The following is a 19574-nucleotide window of genomic DNA, read 5'->3' as shown; positions in this document are numbered from 1 at the left end:
CTACTGCAGCAGGTAGAGCAGAAGGGAAAATATCCTCTTCTTCAGTCACTGCAGTCTAAATCAGTCTTTTTTTTTTTTTTTAATAACAGTATGTAGAACAAGTAGACTTGTATATAGTCTGGTAATGTAATTAGTAGTTGTTCTGGAATATCAAATTGTTTACGCCAGATGAATACCAACATTAGCACCGCGGTATCAATCTCTCTTCTGGGGGCTCACTAGCAGTGGCACCCATGAAAAATAAGACTTCCAGTTTCTCTGGCCCCATCCTGGAATAATATCTCGTCTGCCTAGTTGTGATATTAATACCAATATCATGGCAGTAGCATATTCAAGTCTGCAAAAGGTCTATTCTAAATTCCATGCTAGGGTAGACAGAACTCCAAGACTTTGCATTCACTATACCATGCTTTAAAGCAAACAAACAAACAAAAAGATACACAAAACCTCTAGAGTTTTTATTTCTTAGAATTTTTTATTTTCTTAAAATTACAAAGAAACTCTCTCCAGGAGAGCAAGGAAGAAAAGAAAAAAGAAAAAAAAAAAAGAAGAGGAAAATATTTCCCAGCAATTTTGTTCCATATAAACACAAGCGAAGTTACATATTTCACTCACATGCATGTACAAAAACATTTTACTTAAAAATACCCTTCACACATAACATGTGCATCAGTCTCAGAATTCAGCACGTAATCAGATTGGCCTCACCTACCCTACCTAATCTTATTTTCCTTTTCAGTTGTAAATTTCTATGCAGGAAACATCTTTTTCTGCACAGCACTATGCATATTCAAATTAGTATGGATGGTCTTGGAATTAAATCGCTAGGTAGCACAGTCTGACTTACAAGTGTATACTAAAGTTGTCACACTGATGTTTACACAGTGAACTTTGTTGGATGCCAGGCAAAACTCTTCAAAAGGAATAAAAAGGTATTGCTAGAGGGAAAAAGGAATATGATACATAGCATTCTCTCATCTGCAATAATCCTGTATCATTCCCATGCAAAATACTTCAAAAGCCTAGTAATTCACAGATCTTGCTCTCTAAATTGATATCACAGTTCCCAACAATTTAAATCACGGCAAAATAAATCCCTAAAGACATCAATGCCACTGGACATGGACGCAGTCAACACTCAATATTCCAATTTGCCATCTGTGTACCTTTGGAAAGGGAAAGCAGAAAGATGAAAGAACCAACAAAATGACAAACTTCTGAAGCAGGTGGGTCAGCAGAGCACTTTACTTGGAACCAGAAAAAAAAACCACAACTCTGAGAGCACAGCTTCATTCCAAGCCATTGCGTAATCTCAGTGTGGCTTAAAATTTGGGGATTACATGGTCAATGAACACCTCACTAGCTGTCCAAGGCTGCATCAACACCTAGTAAAATCTTATTTGATTCATTAGAAAAGCACATTGTCTGTATCTGAGCTGGTAAGCTACATTTGAAATTTCACTATTTCATGCATGATGAACACCACTGTAAATCTAAGGCCTGCAAATGTTCAGAAGCGAAGGGCTCACCCAGAAGGTAAAGCTTCCACGTGCACAAAAGGAAGTGTCCAGCATACAAATGCCAGAAGCAACACAGCATAATGGTGAACAGGAGGTACAGATTTTACCCTGCAATCACTTTTTAGATGTACAAGCTATGCTGATGCATTTCTAATCTCTGCATAAACAAGCATCCTAAAGAGAATCAATAACATCTCTCTTACATTGCAACAACGCAGCTGAATCAATAGAGGGTGAATTTCCACTGTATTTAAATACTTGAAGCACTCAGGCTTGGCTTGTTGCAGTGTGTGTTACAGGGTGAAATGGGTGTGGAAAGGAGATGTGAAATACAAAAGCGCGATTAAAAGTAAGACAGAGCATCTGTACTTGAGCAATATAAAGAAAGCACTTAAGACTGAGGCTTAAGAGGTTTAACTAAAGCCCTGGAGAGCACCGGATTTTCATTTTTAGCCCACCTGAAGTCTTGAAAACGAGCAAGTGATGCTGACAGCAGCCACTCTGTCCTCTAGCTCCTGAAAATGGTGCAAGGGACTTTGCTTAGATGTCTCAGACTCAAAAATATTTAACTACAACAGCTTGGCAAAGCATCTCTGCTACAAGGCCCAATTTACAGGTGTTCTCACGCGGTATCAAAGATGGACACAGGAGCCAAACCAGGCTGAACCCTGAGGCCCAGGTCTAGCACTTCACATACGTTGTGGAAAACCCTGGATATGCTGTTGTAGGTAAGACGGGCAGTCTGTTTTTAGATCAGTACCGCAATTTCAGCAGCAAGCACTACTGAACGTGTAGAAGAAAAGCACCTGCCCAGCAGGACCAAGTCTCCTCTGATTCCCAGACAGGGAGAGCTAAAGTCAGGTCACTTAATGAAGATACTGATGGTGTGGATGTCTTCAGCTGAGGTAGTCAAGTTGAACTCACTTTGTTGGCACACAGTGGAAAAACAGACACTTGTAAAGCACCACTCATCTGACCTCTTTTAGACTTCTGCTTCTGGGTCAGATGAATGCTCGCCTAAAAGTGACTATTTCTCTTTAGCTGCAGATGGGGCCCAGGGCAACAAATCTAGATGCAGATATCTAAAGCTCAGTGAAAGGACACCACCCAAAATGCCTTCCTTGTATCATGGCAGTTGAATAGCACAACTGTTCTGTACTTCTTTCTGATAAGCAGTTTTGCTTAAAACTAATATCATATAGGTCACTAATATTTCAACATCCATCGAAGCATACTCCAGCCAGCAACAGTCCGACCCAAATGAGAGAAAAGCTTACAGCTCTCACAAAACTCTCTCAAGGAATAAAGTGGTTTGGTTTTGTTTTAAAGAAAATAAGTCTCCAACACACATCTAAGAGGCAAATACTACCATTCTCTTTTTACAGCTGAGAAAACAGGGACATTGCAGCTTCCCTAATGGTGACTCAAAGGGAATCAAAATAGAGATTTCCTGATACACTGGTCCTCTGTTCGGCTACTGACTAGGCTCCAAATAGCTACAATTTACCTCCCAGGAGGAGCCTTTAAAACTCTGACAGGCAATTTTAACTCCAATGTCCATAAAAGCCTACAGTCACGCATTCTTATTAGACATCGAAGAATTTAATGTTTGTCTTCCACTTCTATAAAATAGAAGAGAAATACAGTTAGGAAAAAAAAGAATTAAGGCTAGGCATGTTATACAGAAACAAAAAATACTATGCCTGAAGCTCATTCTTTCAAAAGATAAACTTGCAATTGTAAGGACAAATGGGAGGTCTGGTAAATCTCCCTCAAACATCCCAATGGGTTACAGGTATAAAGCCAGTTTAAGTGGCTGTTCACTCTTGATTCACGTTCATTCCAGCTTTTTTGAGAGATACTCACTGAATCAAGTTAAAGACTGAGTTGATCGACTGAGGATTGTGCAGAACAAAAAATTGTCATCAGTCAGCTGAGCCATAAAAGCAAGCAACAAAATAGATTCTGTTTCGGACTAAGTTGTCAAGATAGCAACTTTGAATAGGAAACCTCAGCTGGCCTGAAGTTCCTACACTCAATTTAATAAGAGTGAAAGAAAAGCTTGCATTGCCAGTACTGGCTCATACCAACAGTAAATGCTGCTTCACTCTCTGGAAAACCCTGCCTTAAACAGCTGGCTGTCAACTTCCCTGATTAAACAATCAGGGAATCAAATCAGGAAGAAGCTCTGCTAGACTTGTTAGTTAGAAGGAAGAATTGTTGGAGAATATGAAGGTCCTGGCTACAGCAGACATGGGATTGTGGCATTTACAATCTTGAGAAATGTGTACAAGGTGAACAGAGCTCTGGACCTTCAGGACAACATATTTTGGTTTATTTGAGAAACGTTTTTGTAGGATCTCATGAGGGACAGCCCTGGCTTCCCAAAGCAGCCCAAGAGTGCTGCCTTATCTTCAAAGACTGCTTTCTGAAAGTAGAACAGTCCATTCTGATGAGCAGGAAGTAAAGCAGGCATGACAGAAGGCCAGCACAGATGATCAAGGAAATCCTGACTGAGCTCAAATGTACAGAAAAAACTACACAGTGGTAGAGGTGAGGATGGGCTGGCTGGGGGGAAACGAAGGCACAGCCCAGGCATGCACAGACAGTTAGGAAAGCCAAAGTTCAGCTGGAGTCAACACTGGTAAGAAATGTGAAGAATGGCTTTTCTAAGTGCACTGGAAGCAAATGAAAGGTTAAAGAAAATGTAGGTTTGCTGTCCAACAGTGCAGACGCCTGGTAACAAAGGCAGTGCTTTGTACTTTCAGGCTGACATACTTACCACCACTCAACACTTCCACTTAGGCGGAAGGTCTGCCCTCAGGCCTGCAAGGTCCCTGGGATCTACCAGGAGGAGTGTATGGGAGCAAAGTATCACCTACGCAGAGGAAGACTGAGTTAACAAGAACTTCAGCCAGCTGGACATTCACAGCTCCACACGAGCAGACAGGATGCATATGAAGGCACTGAAGGAGCTACCCGATGGTACCATGAGACTACCCTCCAGCATCTTTGCCAGGTCACCACAAGTGAAGGCTCCCCAGAGGCAGAGAAATTACCCAACTTCAGATGATCCTGTTGCCTGCAACAGTTAGCAAGTGTGTGACCGGCATGTTGAGGGAAATCATTTCTACCTATACAGTGCCTGTGAGACTGTATCTGGAGGACTGCATCCACTTCTGTGCTCCCCCTTACAGGAAGGGCACTGCAGCAATTTTGTTGGAAGGCCACTAAGATGGGTAGGGGACTCTAGTATGGGACAAGGAGAGGCCAAGGAAGCTTGGTCTCTTCAGACATAAGAGTAGAGAAGGCTAAAAAGAGACCTCGCTGTTGTTTTCAACCACTTAATGCACAGATTAGACAGACTGCACTCACAGATGAACAGTGACAGAACAAGTGGCAATGAACACAAGATCAAACACTGACCATTCCAGCTAGATCTAATATATATATTTTTTCCCCTGTGAGGGTAGTCAAATACTGGAAAATGTTGCCTAGAGATGTTTGGCCTTGCCATCCTTGCAGAAAATCAAAACTAGACAAGGCCCTGAGCAACCTGCTCTATTTGGTTTGGCTGGACCAAAAACATCAAGAGGCTCCTCCAACCCAAAGTATTCAACAATTCTGTGACTTAAATCTCCTCACAGCTACTTTCCACTGGTGACTTCCTCGTTAATCTGCCACAGCAAGCCATGACACCAAACACATATGGTGATCTTCAACCTGATGAGCCAGGATGGAGTACAGAAGCCAGCTAAGAGGAGAGAAGAAGTGCAGTACACATCAAACCCCTCGTAATAATTTCATGTAAGGTCTCTCATACACCAGGGCCAGCCCTGTTTATACATCATAGCCACCACAGTACTTTGTTGGCTCATTTCACGTCCATTGGGGCTAAATAAAAAGGCCCCTTCTTTTCACATCTTCTTCATCTTTTTCTTGCAGCGCTGGTTGAAGACAGGCGAGGATCCCATCAGACTGTCAGCAGAATGAGAACCATAGCTGCTCTCAGAGCCATTGGGGCTCTGTGGCATCCCAGCTTCACTCATGCCTGACATAGGTTCCTCAAAGACATCACTGCCTAGGACCCCATGGCCATGTACATTGGCCTCTTCGTTCTCCTGTGGCTCCATTTTCACTTGTGACAAGTTCCAGAGAGGGGAAGCATTCACCTCAGCCCCTAGAGAAAGAAAAAGCATGCATTAGTAAGAGAGTAGAAGGATAAATTACAAATGTTAAGTGGATACAAGGGACAGTAGCACTGGTGAAGCAGTAAAAACAAAGCTCCAGGTGAAATAGGCTGGGGGGAAAAAATACCAGGCAGTGTGAAACAATAAATGTCAGGGTTTTTTTTTTTTTTTTTTAAATAACCCAGTAGTTGCAGCTCTAAAAAATACGCAAATCCAATGCTTTCACAGCAAATCCAATGCTGTCCTTTCATAGCACTCTTCCATGTGTTTTTTTTTTTTCCACGAGAAATAACAACTTAGAAACAACATGAAATAAGAGCTCCCTTCACTCTCCAGGAAGGAGCATCTCAACAAGCATGCCAAGAACACATGGACTAGACCCGGTACAAGCAGAACTGGGAGGCAGTCCAGAAGTCATCCCTTGCAACTTCGGCAGTCTCCCTTCAGCTGTCAACCGCACTGGACTTCTGCTAGTTCTGCAGGGGAGGGAAAAGGGCAGAGGACTAGGTAGATGAACAGTCTCAAACACAGCTTCCTGCACTGAAACACAGAGATAACAGAGCTGCAGTCCGCCACCAGCCTGACTGCGTCCTTGTACCTGGAGGTCTCATCCACCCTTCAGCAGCACAGAAAGAAACCCTCTTGGCTCAGCCTCACAGACACCCCGTCTGCTACCAGAGGACAGCTCACCACAAGAATAGTTTGTGCTGTAGTTTACTGGAACGAACCGAGGAAGGGTATTAGGGCACTTGGGGCAAGGAGGCTGTAAGTCTGGAAACAAGCGGACTGTGAATCCCAGGTCACCTTTTTAAAGGAGGTTAAAGAGTCCAGGGAATCACCTGGATTTTTTAAAATGATTAAAATAATTCAATTAAAACACAGAGAACCAAACTTTTTACCCAGGTTACTTGCATGACCTTCCTCTGATTACCACCATCCACCTATATGTTCTTCCCTGCTCTTTCACTGCACTCTTTTCATGCATGTACCCTATCAACAACGTTGTAACATGGCTTAGATAAAACTACACTATTTTATGTTTGTGCGCCTTCTTGGCATTGTGTAACGCAGAATAGGTATTGGGTTTTTTTAATAGTAAACGTAAAAAGAAAAATCAACAACAAACGTAAAAAAATTCATAATGACTTCTCAGATCTTGGACAACAAACATTTTCAGGACACCTGTGAAGGTTGGCTTAGCAATCTAACAAATCCCTGCTCACTGTGTCACTTGTATGCTCTTTTCTCCTAGCTTCTAGCAACGGGTAACAGACCTGAGGGAGGACATAGACTGCAAATCACAAATCCAATGCCTTCTTAGAAAAAGAATGGTTCAAAATATAGGCCATAAACATTTAACTACTCTAAGACTTGTTCAGACATAACTCAGATCAGCAGCAACTGTAAGTTTTTAGCACATAGCTGGCTAGAAACACACACGAAAGGAACCTTCCCATTTTAAATTAATTCCATGGTGGAAGATTTGCCAGTCCACACAGGTGCAATGGGTTTTGTTTGTTTTTTCACATTTGGACTAGTGTGCAATCTGAGCAGATCAAGGATTTTCTGTACAAGATTATGAAACCATACTTTCTGAAACCAGCAAATGTTTTGTCCCCAAGAGCAGTAATTATAGATTGCATTATTTCTGCTTATTTACAGTTTTAAGAGAGACAAAAATCCTATTAAAAACACACTAATTGGGCCCCTTGCTGACATGGGCCTAATGAGCCCAAATCTGAACAAAGCCTGAAAACTTCTCTCACTTCTAAATCTGATCCCTCTAGTGTGGGGTTAAATTCACATGGAAAATAAAACAAACTAAGAAGCCAGGTTTTAGCAAGTTTTCTAAACTTTGTGTCTCAAACTGTTTGAAAGCACAACCAAACCTCTTGTACCGAGCCAGCCTACTGCTACTCCCTACCACTAGTACGCCACTGGCAATAGTCCCATATTACCAGCAGCTACCCCGAGAAGAAGTCTCCCATCACGTTTGTACTGTGAACTTTCCCTTATGGAGGAGTCAGGAATTTTCCGGAGCAGCTTAGCTCAAACCAGGGCTTAGGAGACCTTTGTGGCAATAGCAGACAACGCAGCCCACATCGGCTCAGCAGTTAGATAACAAGCCAGAACTGAAGTGCTCGCTGATGTCCAGTCGCCTTAATGAAAAGTCCCTTTTATGTTAATTACAAGTGAGCGTATTCCTCTCAACAACAAGGACACATCATTAAAATGCTATCAGTTCCACAGAGTTGCAGCTCCAGTCTACGCAATAATCAAAGGTGCTCACTAACCTTACTGTTGCTTTCTCTCATCAATTGCTCTTCACTGCTCAACCCCATCCCTTTCAGCTCCATCTCCTGTCATTGAGAGTGTCACTAATGACCAGCAGCACTTAAGCAGAGACGCTGGACATTTCATCTTCAAAGCACTTCAACCTCCAAGTACTTTACAAATGAACTAATGCTCCGTTGTTATCCTGCTGGGTGGAGGAACAAGATATCCCCAATTTTGCCTCCACTTCCCCAGCTGCATTACAATTAGCAGCTGGCCCGCAGTTGTGTCCCCTGGCACAAGCAGAAACACGTGCACAACAGGGAAGGCTGAAATGACAGTTTTGCCCTCTGACACTGCTGTGCAGCCACCCTCCCTACAGGTCTCACACTTGTACATCCAAGATGGTGTCCTAACTGCAGCAGCTCTCTCTCCCTCCTTGTGATATTACATGCTCCGGCCTGCCTAGCTCTAGACTGGGATTTCTTACTGTGATGAGATTTCCAAAGGCCCTTGTGAAGTGAAGAGGGATTTTCAGGGACGAACAGAGCACTTGTATCCTTAATTAGAAAACATCAATTTGGTATCAGATAGGCAAGAAGCATTTAGAATACAGCTATCTTGCTAACCTCTGGGTCTCAGGTGGTAGATGCTAATACCAAGCTTTCCAGATGAATCACTTGCAACCCCAGATGGGCCACAAGAGCCCATTATTCCCTCTCCCTCAAAAATGCCAGCGCTTTACATTTCAGAGGTACAATGGAAAACAATATGAGCTTCCAGAAATACATCAGATGGATTTGTGTGGGTTTGTTTTCTTTAAACTCAGCAGAATATGCTATTTTTAAAAAAACTAAAAGAGGTACACTCACCCCTCAATACACAATGCATAAGCAAAGATAAATAGGAGAACAGACTTCATTGTTTTTAATCATGTTTTAAAGTGAAACACTAATTATTGCAGGGGCTGGAAGAGTTCAGATGGTTCTATACAGAATAAAGAATGTCAACTTTGTTTTCCATAAGCTTAGTGCTACTGAATGGTGCAGGGAACAGACCTTGCATATAGATTCAGAAAAGGAACAGCAGCAACAGCAGCTTGTCCCATGCTCGCCAACAGTGTGCTTCAACACCAACACATAGCTTTCCATGGGGGCAGCAAACTACAGCAGACTTGCAGGATAAAACTCTGGTTTCTTTTGATATAGAAATCCAAAGGTTATTTTTGTCTTTGTTACATCAGACTGGAAGACAGACACCAGTACTCATATTTGCAGCAAACACAAAACAACAAAGCTCGTCATCTGTAGAGAAACAGTCTTTCTCACACCAATCACAAAACTAAGAACGTTCACCATCCCACCAAAATCAATGTTATATAAACCATCATGCTCTGCAGGATCCACAGAGTAAATACTTAACAAATCCTGGTAATTGATATATTTCACTGTTTTTGTGTTTAGGAAGTAAGCAAGTGTTTTTCCCCCAGATAAATCTTCCTACTGAAAAGTAAGAATTTCTTCTCCCTCCCCTTCCTCACTTTTGAATCTGCTATTAAAAACAGAAACAGGATCATATGAAAAAGATGAGGGACTGACTTCAGCACTAGCAACAAACCTCTACCTGAAGTTTGTGGGGAAGCTTCTACTTCCAAGTTTGCAGAGAATCGCTCACTTTGAGCTCCAAGGACTCCAACTGGCAAAGACTGGTCACCAGAAGCCAGATCTCCTTCCAATTCCTCACTTATGGGGAAAGTGATATCGCTAACAGGTTCCTCCTTAATCTTCACTGGTTTTGTGTCTTCTGCTGCCTTTTCAGGGTTGACAATCTTTTCATACTCTTCAGAGAGCTGCTTGCTAACCTGTCAAAGATCGGTGGAGATGAAAAAGAGGCAAGAAAGGTCACAGTGACTTCAGAGACTCTGATGACAATTACACTGCAGTGTGTTCTCCGCACGGAGTATTATTAAGGCCTGACCTGACTGAACAACTACACACCTAGCTGCACAAAAAAAGACTTTCTCTCCCTTTAAGAACACCTTCTATCCTTTATCAAGGGACTTTCATAAGAGCTTGAATTCCTTAACACATCTGCTTGATAAATATGTGCAGATTTATTCCACAGACAGAAATGAGGAGGCCCAGAAATTTAACTGGAGCAAAAAGCAAGAGCAAAGTACCTCAACCTTACTCTTTGATTTTACCTATAAGACTTTCCCCTGTTCATCAGTACTAAGTTTTACTCCAGCACTAACAAGCAAGCAGATCAGATATTCATTAACCGGTTTTTGCTAGCGGTAACTACAGAAGTTATCTTCTGTCACAGTCACAGCAAAAAATGCAGTTCCCTCCAGTCAGACAAGCGAAACAAACACAGGAATGAGATTTGGAACAATCTTTTTGCTTCTAGAAACGTAACAACTCTAAGCAATTAAATTAAGATTTTTCAGGTTTAGTCTGCTTTTAACAGGTACTTGTTTGTATCTCTGAATCCCGACATTCAGTGAACTGAGCTGAGGAAAAGCCCAAGGCATTTTTTTTTTTAAATAGCAGAAGCAATAAAGAAAAAAGAATAGCAAAGCCCATTTCCCCCTTCTAGACATGCTTCCAAACACAAAGGCTGCTGTGGACCTCAGCCCTGCATGAAGAACAGAACAAATAAGACAATGACCAGCTGCAGGATGAGAGTGAATTGCATCAGCAAAATGATACAGACAGCCCAAATTCCAGAAGGAGACAACATCTGGGTATCAGGATGCAACTGTTAACTACATTCAGTGCTCTATAACCTTTCAAACTGGAAAAAAAATCCTCTAACAGGAGAGTATATTTAAACTAATGCAATCAGTCCTTTTGAACAAAAACGTTTTTAACAAGGCCAGAGCTTGATGATGTTATTTCTATGCACAAACCTCAAGAGGCCGTCACAATTTACATACTACATGCACTTACAGGTGTCTCTGATTTATACTACCTCTGTAAGCCACAAGGTGCCAACCCTGGGATAAGAAGGAGCACAAAGGAGCTGCTCTAAGATGAATCAACTGGTACTCTCAGATAACATGACAAGGAAGGGAAAGATTAGACATGGCAGGTTTTGCCTTTGGTCTCGGGCTACCTACTTGATCCAAAGCTTGTTTTTTGATGAATAGATATAAAATATAAAATTAAATAATAAAATAAATATAAAATTCACACATCAAGTCCTTGCATTTCTGCAAGTCTTCTATCAATCAAATAAAATGCACATTTAAGTTCACAGAATACCCGGACCAAGAAAAACTAGGGGATTTAACAGTTCCTCTCCTTTCTCCACAGAAGTAGTCCCCTCTAGAGTAGAAGGCAGTTCTTGTTCAACAACTCAGATCGGTGCAGTACTATCCTTTATTTTAACCGCTGAAGCGCACTACCCCTAGCTTAAGCCAACACAAGTCACTGTGCACCTAAGTAACTTTTGTCTGTCTGCTTACCTGTTTTATGAAATGATAAGCAGCCAAATATCCCATTAAAGCAGAAAATTCAGTCAGTCTTGACTTTACTTCTACTTGATATTTTAGTCTGTGCCATTCAGGAGCTGGGGGCCTCCTCTTAAACCCAAACCATCAGCACAGCACTCTTAGCCTGTGTGTTCCATTCATGCCTGCCAAAACCCATCCTGTTTCCCTTTTCCTTGATGACCCAGGAGGGTTTCTCATATGATTTTACCTCAGCATTGCTACAGGAATAAGTAATTGTACTGGGGTTACATTGCTTGGTGCTGTGAGCTCCCTACCGCTCTCCTCACCTGTAGCATGTAGCTGTGGTAATCCTTAATGCGGTGCTGCCAGAACTTCTGCAGCGAGAGCACGCTGCCAATGCCCACTTCGTGAAAGACCTGCTCCATGACATCCGGGAACGGCGTGTGCCCGAGTCGAGCTTCCCGATCCACAGCAAAGCGCAGCAGCTTGGTGAACTTCAAGCAGTACTCGTGGGCGATGTCTGTCAGGGTCTCCAGGACGCTCTCGTTGGCACACTCGAAGCCTGTGTGAGCCAGGATGGTGGCCATGGACTGGTAGAGAAGCTGCCGGCAGGAGGACCAGCTCAGCTCAGTCACAGGCTCCCCTTTTCCTCTGAAAGACAGGAAGGAGAAAAATAGCACGCCTCCAAAACCAAACGGAATATACCGGTTCAAGAGATACTGTCAGTACTAACGTGCTCTACAAACGGAAAGCAAATTGGTTGGGCTTCACCACAGCTTCTCCATTACACGTGAACCCTACCTACTGTGGGTTTATCTGCTTTCCCTTCTTGCCCTTCCCTCAAAATCAGCACTGCTGAGTCTCATTTTCACTTCTAATGCCACAAGAATCCTCGTGTGATTCATCAATATGGGATGCAAATCTTTTGAACCTTCAAGCAATTCCCTTCCCACCCAAGAGCTTTTCTCCTAGAGATGTGAATTAAATGGGTCCTTGACACAAACAAAAAAAGGCACTTTAAATAACATGAATGCAAATCATTTCCCCTCACAGTTAATTACATTTCTCTTCCTTATCTCTGATGTCATAGGCCTAACAGTCAGATACAAAGGCTTCTGGGATAGACAAGATCTGAATTTATAATGCAAAGGACACGCACAAAAAGCAAGAAATGGCACACACATCTTCACCCACACTTCATCAAGCTACGCTGTAGCCATTATGACCATTTCCCTACCCTTACTTCTGACAGTCACGAAGCCTGAAGCTGGAAGCAGTATCCCTGTAGGCAACAGGAGAGGTGAACACAAAGCCCTGGGGAAGCCTGGAGAGGTCCTACCTCAGAGCAGCACTCCCTGCCTTTGGGCTTGAGGCCCCTCTTCCCTATGCTGCTAGGAGGGAAAAAGTGATAATGCAGGACAGAAGAGACAGAACAGCTGGCAGGAGCATTTCAAACATCACTCAGTTACAGTCAGGCAAGCAAGTTTTTCATCAAGACGAGTTAAACAAATTCCACATAGGAAAAAAAAAGGAGGTAAGACAGTTTAACAAGAAATGTAAATATACTTCTACCAGATTTCCAGACTTACAATTAAATGCACGTGATTTATTTGCCCGTAACAGTAATACTGCCTTCAGATGCTGATGTCAAAAATCAAGATTCATTTTACTAAGTATGGTATTTACACACTTTTTTCCACTCCACTCAGCATCAATAACTTGAAGAACGCTAACAATTTCACCCTTCATTTGTTTCTGATCAATTTCTTCCAACATCTGGTTCAGCCCACACTGGCACTTCCAGTCGCCCTCCCTATATGCTAGTTTCCTACCACTGCACAAACTTCTCAGTAACATGGCCTGATTAAACAGCCCACAGACAGCACTGATGACTTGCATAGAAGGCGGCACTGGTCTCCGTAAAATTCTCACTGCTTTGCTTCTCCAACAGGTGCATTGGGTGCCCTTCAGCCTCGCTGAGCTGCTGGGTCACAGAGCCTCAGCTCGCTCTTATCCTCAGGGCTGACCTATAGAAAACCACTGAAACACAGGAGTGAAAAAGGTAACATTTCAGAGGAGTGAAAATGAGAGGTTAAATTCAGAGCCATCAGGACCAAAATCCCAGAGCTTCACTTTCAAGAGCACCAGCTCAGCTCCGCACTTTCTGCTTATTCAAGTAAAGGGTTAGAGGGATGGAAATCACACCGTATTAAGAGTTGCAGATGACGCTATTACTAAGTGGGTATGAAGAACAGCATGTGCATCCCAGTCATGGATTCATCCCAGTTATTAATTGCTGGAGAACAACTCGCATCCCCATTCCTACTCAATTACATGACTACTGTGGAAAGAAGACAGTCGGTGCCCTGACAAAATGAATTAAAAGATCACCAGTTCCCTTATAACCCAAGTGTCATCCATGCTGTTTTTACATCTCCCTAACTTTCCCCTACACCTCCCAGGGACAGACTTCTGCAGCTCACAAAGAGCCATATGTCTCACACAGCACTGGGACAAGGAGGTCACAACAGAGAAGGGGAAAAAAAAAAAAAAAATCACAAAAACAACCAGAAAACCACCATCAACATTTATGCCTAAAAACTGGAAACTTTTGGTTTTTTAAACACAAAGGATGAACCTGGCTGTCCACTAGCCATCAGCTGAGAGCAGCTTATGCTACCAAAACCACCGAACACCAGATTATGATTAATGCAGACAGAAATAAAGAGCCATTATCAACGGTCTGCGAGTCACACAAAACACTAGGGGCAAACTTAAACTAGACACAGAATTTGGAAGGCCAAAGCAGGATACTCAACCACTTCTGAAGTAGAGGACGATCATTTAGCAACGCACATCACTGCTCAGAAGCAGCACAGAACGTCATATCTCTTTTAAACTCCTAGAGGAGAAAGAAACTAATTGCCAGCATTAAAATGCAGCTAGGTCACTGTGCTGAAAGGGATATAATCAACTTGAAATCTAATCAATTAAAGACGGAGAGAAAAGAAATTTTAGGTGCTCTACTCAAATCCAACTCCCTACCTCTCGTTTTTGGTGAGGTCAATCAATTTTGTTTTGTTTTTCTTGTTCTTTCTTCCCTTGATTTCTTGTTTCCCATGATAAACAATAGAGGAAGATGATTAAAATCCTGATTAGACAGGAAAATTAAAATATCGCTAGAGACGTTAATGGAAAACAGCAAGTGAGAAATGATTTTTGCTTCATCTCCTTTAACTTCCAGGTACCACCTAATAAGATTGCAAATAAACAGAAAAGGCACATTTAAGTCGAGAACAGCTGTCTAATGGCAAGGCTTCTTCAAAAGCACCAGCAAGCTTCTTTTCCCTGATCACTACAGGTAAAGAGCCTTGCTCTCAGACCTCACCCCAATGCCCAGCACCTCCAAAAGCACCCTTCCAACACTCCCACTCAGAATGCCACCCTCTGCTTTCCGAAAGGGCTCCCCACTCAGCTACCACCCAAAACCAAACCTATATTACCAATGTCATGTAGCTGCAAGTAAACAAGAGCGCTTTAACCCCCAAAATTCTGTCTCCAGAGACAAAACTGGCAGTTAAGTCTGTGACTTGGAGGTGATCATCTCTACAGAGGTTATAGTATGAAACTTAACACAGACACTTCATTTTCAGTCAGCTAATACGACACAAGGCCACTCCCCAAAGGCACTACAATCTACTCACCCAAGCTCATCCCCTGTAAAGCCCTTTTTCATACAGAAAAGAAGAGCTCATGGTCCGTTTGCTGTGCAAACATTGTTAGGGGAAAGCGTTTGGGTTAAGTCAGTACAAGGATCAAGAGCCGCTCACCTGCAGTAATGGCCTGAAGTGCTCTGCTCCCTCACAGGTGAGCATAAGCCAGCAGCAGATGGAGGGAGGGATTGTTTTTCCTACGAACACATCAGTTTTATGAAACACTACATCGTGGAGTTGAATTTCTACCAAATGAGGTGCACCACGGTCACTTCACAGCCACTCTTCCCCAATACAAGAAAATAAAGGAGAATATTGGAAAAACAAGATCGTACTTGTCAGAGAGCGTATCAGAGAAAACAGCACACCAACTCAAAATGAAAACTAAGTTTTCTGTTGGAAAAGGGCCTCTTTCCACCTCATCCTGAATAAGCCTCTTTTCAAATATCCCAGCTACATCTACAGAAGGATGCACAGGGACAAACAGAAACTGCTCAATAGATAATACCAACAGATAATAGGTAACATTTGGAACATAAGTTGTCCCAGTGGGACAATGCAGAACACCAGACACTTTAGGAGCTAAGCTGAAATGCTTTGTCCAGCAGGATAAGCATGTTCTGCCTGCTCTGATTTCCACTGCTCCAAATCCTTCTCCACATTTGCCCTGCTATCCCACCGACGTGCACTTCCCTACTTCTGCACAGAAATTTAACTAGCAGACCTTCTGCCATGAGCTGTCTTCCCGTTGCGACATCCTGATTCAATTCACAGATAATCTTTCAAATAAAGCACACACGTGATGTGGTCAGCAACACAAGTGAGAGAATGACAGAAATCTGCTAGGAAACCAGTCACATACACACACAAAAAACCAAACATCTGGAGAGCCACATAATCAGTAGGTTTCTTTTGACAATGGATCCATGCTATTGGGGGAAGGTGAACATTGAAGAAGGAAGAGCCGGCAGCCATATTATGGTAAGAGTTTCCTGCTGAAATGTTGGTTGCAAGTTTACAGTTACTCATTCCTCATCAATTATGCTTCAAGTTTACCTTCTGCTTCTGTACCAGCCAAAAATCAAACGTTAATCCCCTACTGTGTACTCCAAGAATTGTAACATCAACAGTTGCAAATCACCAGGACCAGATGGCAATTCACCCAGGAACACTAAAGGAATTCAAGGATGAAATATCTGAATAGCTGTGGTGAGTCACTTCTTGCTTCAAACTGCTCTGGCCCACAAGGACCAGAAGGTAGAAAATGTGAAAACACTTTCTTTCAATAGCTTCAGAAAAGATGTGAAGAACTACAGGCAGGGAAGACCGATATATTCTGGTGCACCAGAGAAATTCAGAGAAATGATAAGAACAGAATTAGAGGACACATGGGTAAAGACGATACGCTCAGGACAAGTCAAGACAGATTCTGTAAATAGAAAACCTGCTTCACAAGCCTGCTAGAGCCCTCCAAAGCCATCAACAGGCAAGTACATAAGAGATTTCCACTGTGAAGCCAAGGACTTTCCTCAGGGATCTGTGCCAGAGTCAAGGTTTGTTTGTTTGTTTTTCAACACATTTATCAACAGCCTGGAAAAACGCACAAAAGGAACATTGTCATAATTAAATCTGTTGCTGGTACAGATTTCTGGGAGGCTGAAAAGACCAGAACAACTGAAAAATAGCAGTAAATTAGGTTCTGCCTCCTTAACATCTCAAAAAGGTTCGGGGAGCAGGGATTACAGGTATGGGGCGGGGCAGGAGGTACTGACTAAAAAAAAAAAGAGACAATGCTGTGGGGTCAAAGGACAAAAATGAAGAACAAGGAAACAAAAGAGGACATGGCTATATTAAAGAAACTTGTGGTCTAATTTGGACTGGCAACTCCTATCTTCCTTTCTCCCTATGTTCAAATATACCTGCGCACTGCTTCTGAGACCCACATTACTACCAAAGAAAACAGAATTAAAATGTGCATTTAGTCTAACACTGTAACTCTGACAATGACACACAAGGAGGCAGCATAAAACTAAGTAATATCATGTTTTATCAAGGGGAAGAATAGCCTTCCCTAAATCGTTTTAAACACTAAGGCTAAGCACTAACAAATCTTATAGCAGTAAAATAAAGCAGTAAGTGCTATTCTTACTTTATGAAAGTGTCTTAAAACAGTTAAAAACAAGCATGCAATGGCAATCTTGCCTCCTGGAAAAGCATAAATGTGTTTGGTTTAGCAAGCACATAATTAAATTCTAGTCTACACCATAGCCCATTATAAATCCACCCTGTCAGCCACAAAACATTTCATTTTAAAATTGTCTATCAAGCTTTCACAATCTAGTCCTTAAACTCCCCCATGTGGTTGACTGTTAAATAACATTTCTTTACTCACACCTCAGAAACTTTCAAGGGACAGCAAAAAGACACAGCAGCCCCCAGAACAAGGTCGGGGCCACAGAAAATTAAAGTTAAAGCTGAAACCACCAGGGAGGACAGGTGCACATGGCTGCCTCAGTCCTACAAACCACAGTCCCAGAAAGAGCAGGAGTCACAGGGCTCAGACGTTTACTCACAGGACTGGATTTCCCTTCACCCCTTTTGGCAAATTACTTCATTCATCCAAAAAGGATGAGGGTGTTCCTCCAAAACCAGCACTAAGTCTCGCTCTACCATTCAGAGACTACGCTACCAAAACAGACACTTTACAATAAAGTGCGTTTTATGCTACCTCAGGCCATTAAAGCTCTGAGGCATTTAACTGATAAAATGTTTTACTGCTGCAGATTTTCCCCATTTGAAGAAATAAAAATGTGTTCTCTCCTACTTCACAATCATTGAAGCAGTCTTTGAACTAAAAACACTGAGGATTAATCCCTGAATTTCAACGCTAAGCCTACGAAGTATCATGAGATTCTGCAAGAAATGCAGCACATCCTTGTGAAGTTCACGCTCACCAGAGGCGTAGACGGGGAGGAGCTGGCAGTAGTACTCTATCAAAGACTGGCTGCAGAGGTAGAAGCAATGCAACCTTTGTTTCCATCTTCTCCAGTCCTTGACTGGTGGAGCCAGCACTGGAGAGAGAATTTCCCTTCATCAACACTCACTGCCACATCTGACCAGACTACCAAGCAGTGACAGAGTGAAACACAGTGGTTTGCTGCATCACAGACCTTTGGCCACTGAAATCTTACAAATATTAGTTATCAAAGTAACTTCTCAGAACCTGCAACTAGTGGGCCAACAAACACAAAGACAGAAGTCAGCACTACACATCCACATTTTATAGACAGGAAAAAGAAAACACATTTGTTTTAAACAGCTTGCATGTCATGCACATAGGAGAATTTTCAATCTTTCTGTTCTTAAGCCTATTTTACTCTTTATGTACACACAACTGCTTGACCCTTCGGCCTAAGGGAATCGACAAAACCACATATATATTTAAAAACACTCCGCTTTGCTGCAGCCAAGAACTAACCCAAAGAAATACCAACCAACACACCTGTAAAAATCACTCTCTGGGTCACTGTGCCTCAGCTGAAACGGCATTTTGGGGGTTTTGCTGTCCAGAGGAAGCAGGTCATCGGGGAGAGGTGGGGAGGCCGGGCAAGAGGGCAGAGGCTCGTTGTCTTCGGTTTTGATGCCCTCCGCCTGCTGCTGGTTTTGAGCCTGGGCCATGGCGATGAGGCTGCGCAGCCGCCTGTTGTGCTGGATGAGCTGGATGGTGTGGATGGTGAGGCTGCAGGGCTCGGAGGGGATGTCCAGCATGGTGGTGGGCCGGGGCTTGTTGGCGGACGGCTGGTGCAGCGGAGGGTCTTGGACTTCCACGGTGCGAAACTCGCGCTGAAGCAGGTCGAAGGAGCTGCGATTGGCCTGGTTGGACGAAACGGGAATCTCACCCCAATACCGCAGCATTTTTACGCTGGCAACGTCCCCGTCCTCAATGCCCAGGGGAAGGCTCCCAAACACTGTGTCAGCACGCAAGTCCCGTCGCAGGGGGAGGCTCCAGGCTTTGGGCAGCAGCAAAGCCTGGAGCTGGGCTGGTGCTTGGCATAAAGCAAATTACGAATGGCAACAAAACGTTCAATGTCACAGCAAGAAGTGCAGTTTTTAAGGTGGCATCGGGGCACACCGTTCCCCTAATGGCCCACCCAGCCGCTTCTCCTGAAGGGGGGGGAGAAGAGAGCAACGCGGCTGCGAGGCGGGGGCTTCTCCCACCGCCCGAACAGCGCCCCTGAGCCGGGCAGGGATACGGGAAGGGAAAAAAGAAGGGAGAGGGGACGGGAAGGGGAAGGAAGAGGGCAGGGAAGGCCGCAAGGGGTGCTCCGCCGCCGTCCCACCGGAACTCGGCGCCGGTCCGCTCCCGAAGCGGCTCCCCCGGGGCAAGGATAGCGGCCGGCTCCCGGCTCGCAGCCCAGCG

The 19574-nt window shown here is 43.3% G+C and overlaps 1 protein-coding gene across 1 annotated transcript; it reads right to left on the bottom strand.

The window, feature by feature from the left end:
* Window positions 1–454: 454 nt before the first annotated feature.
* Window positions 455–19071, bottom strand: SUPT7L (SPT7 like, STAGA complex subunit gamma). Its single transcript, XM_080585104.1, has 4 exons — window positions 18657–19071; window positions 11768–12092; window positions 9608–9845; window positions 455–5700 (listed from the first exon to the last, which is right to left on the bottom strand). Exons 1-4 carry the CDS (start codon window positions 19067–19069, stop codon window positions 5438–5440), a joined length of 1239 nt encoding a protein of 412 aa, XP_080441230.1. The 5' UTR covers window positions 19070–19071; the 3' UTR covers window positions 455–5437.
* Window positions 19072–19574: the final 503 nt, after the last annotated feature.

Source organism: Anser brachyrhynchus (genome assembly GCF_964034855.1).
Source record: "Anser brachyrhynchus genome assembly, chromosome: 3".
Classification (NCBI taxonomy): Eukaryota; Metazoa; Chordata; class Aves; order Anseriformes; family Anatidae; genus Anser; species Anser brachyrhynchus.
This window is presented reverse-complemented; position numbering and strand designations above follow the sequence as displayed.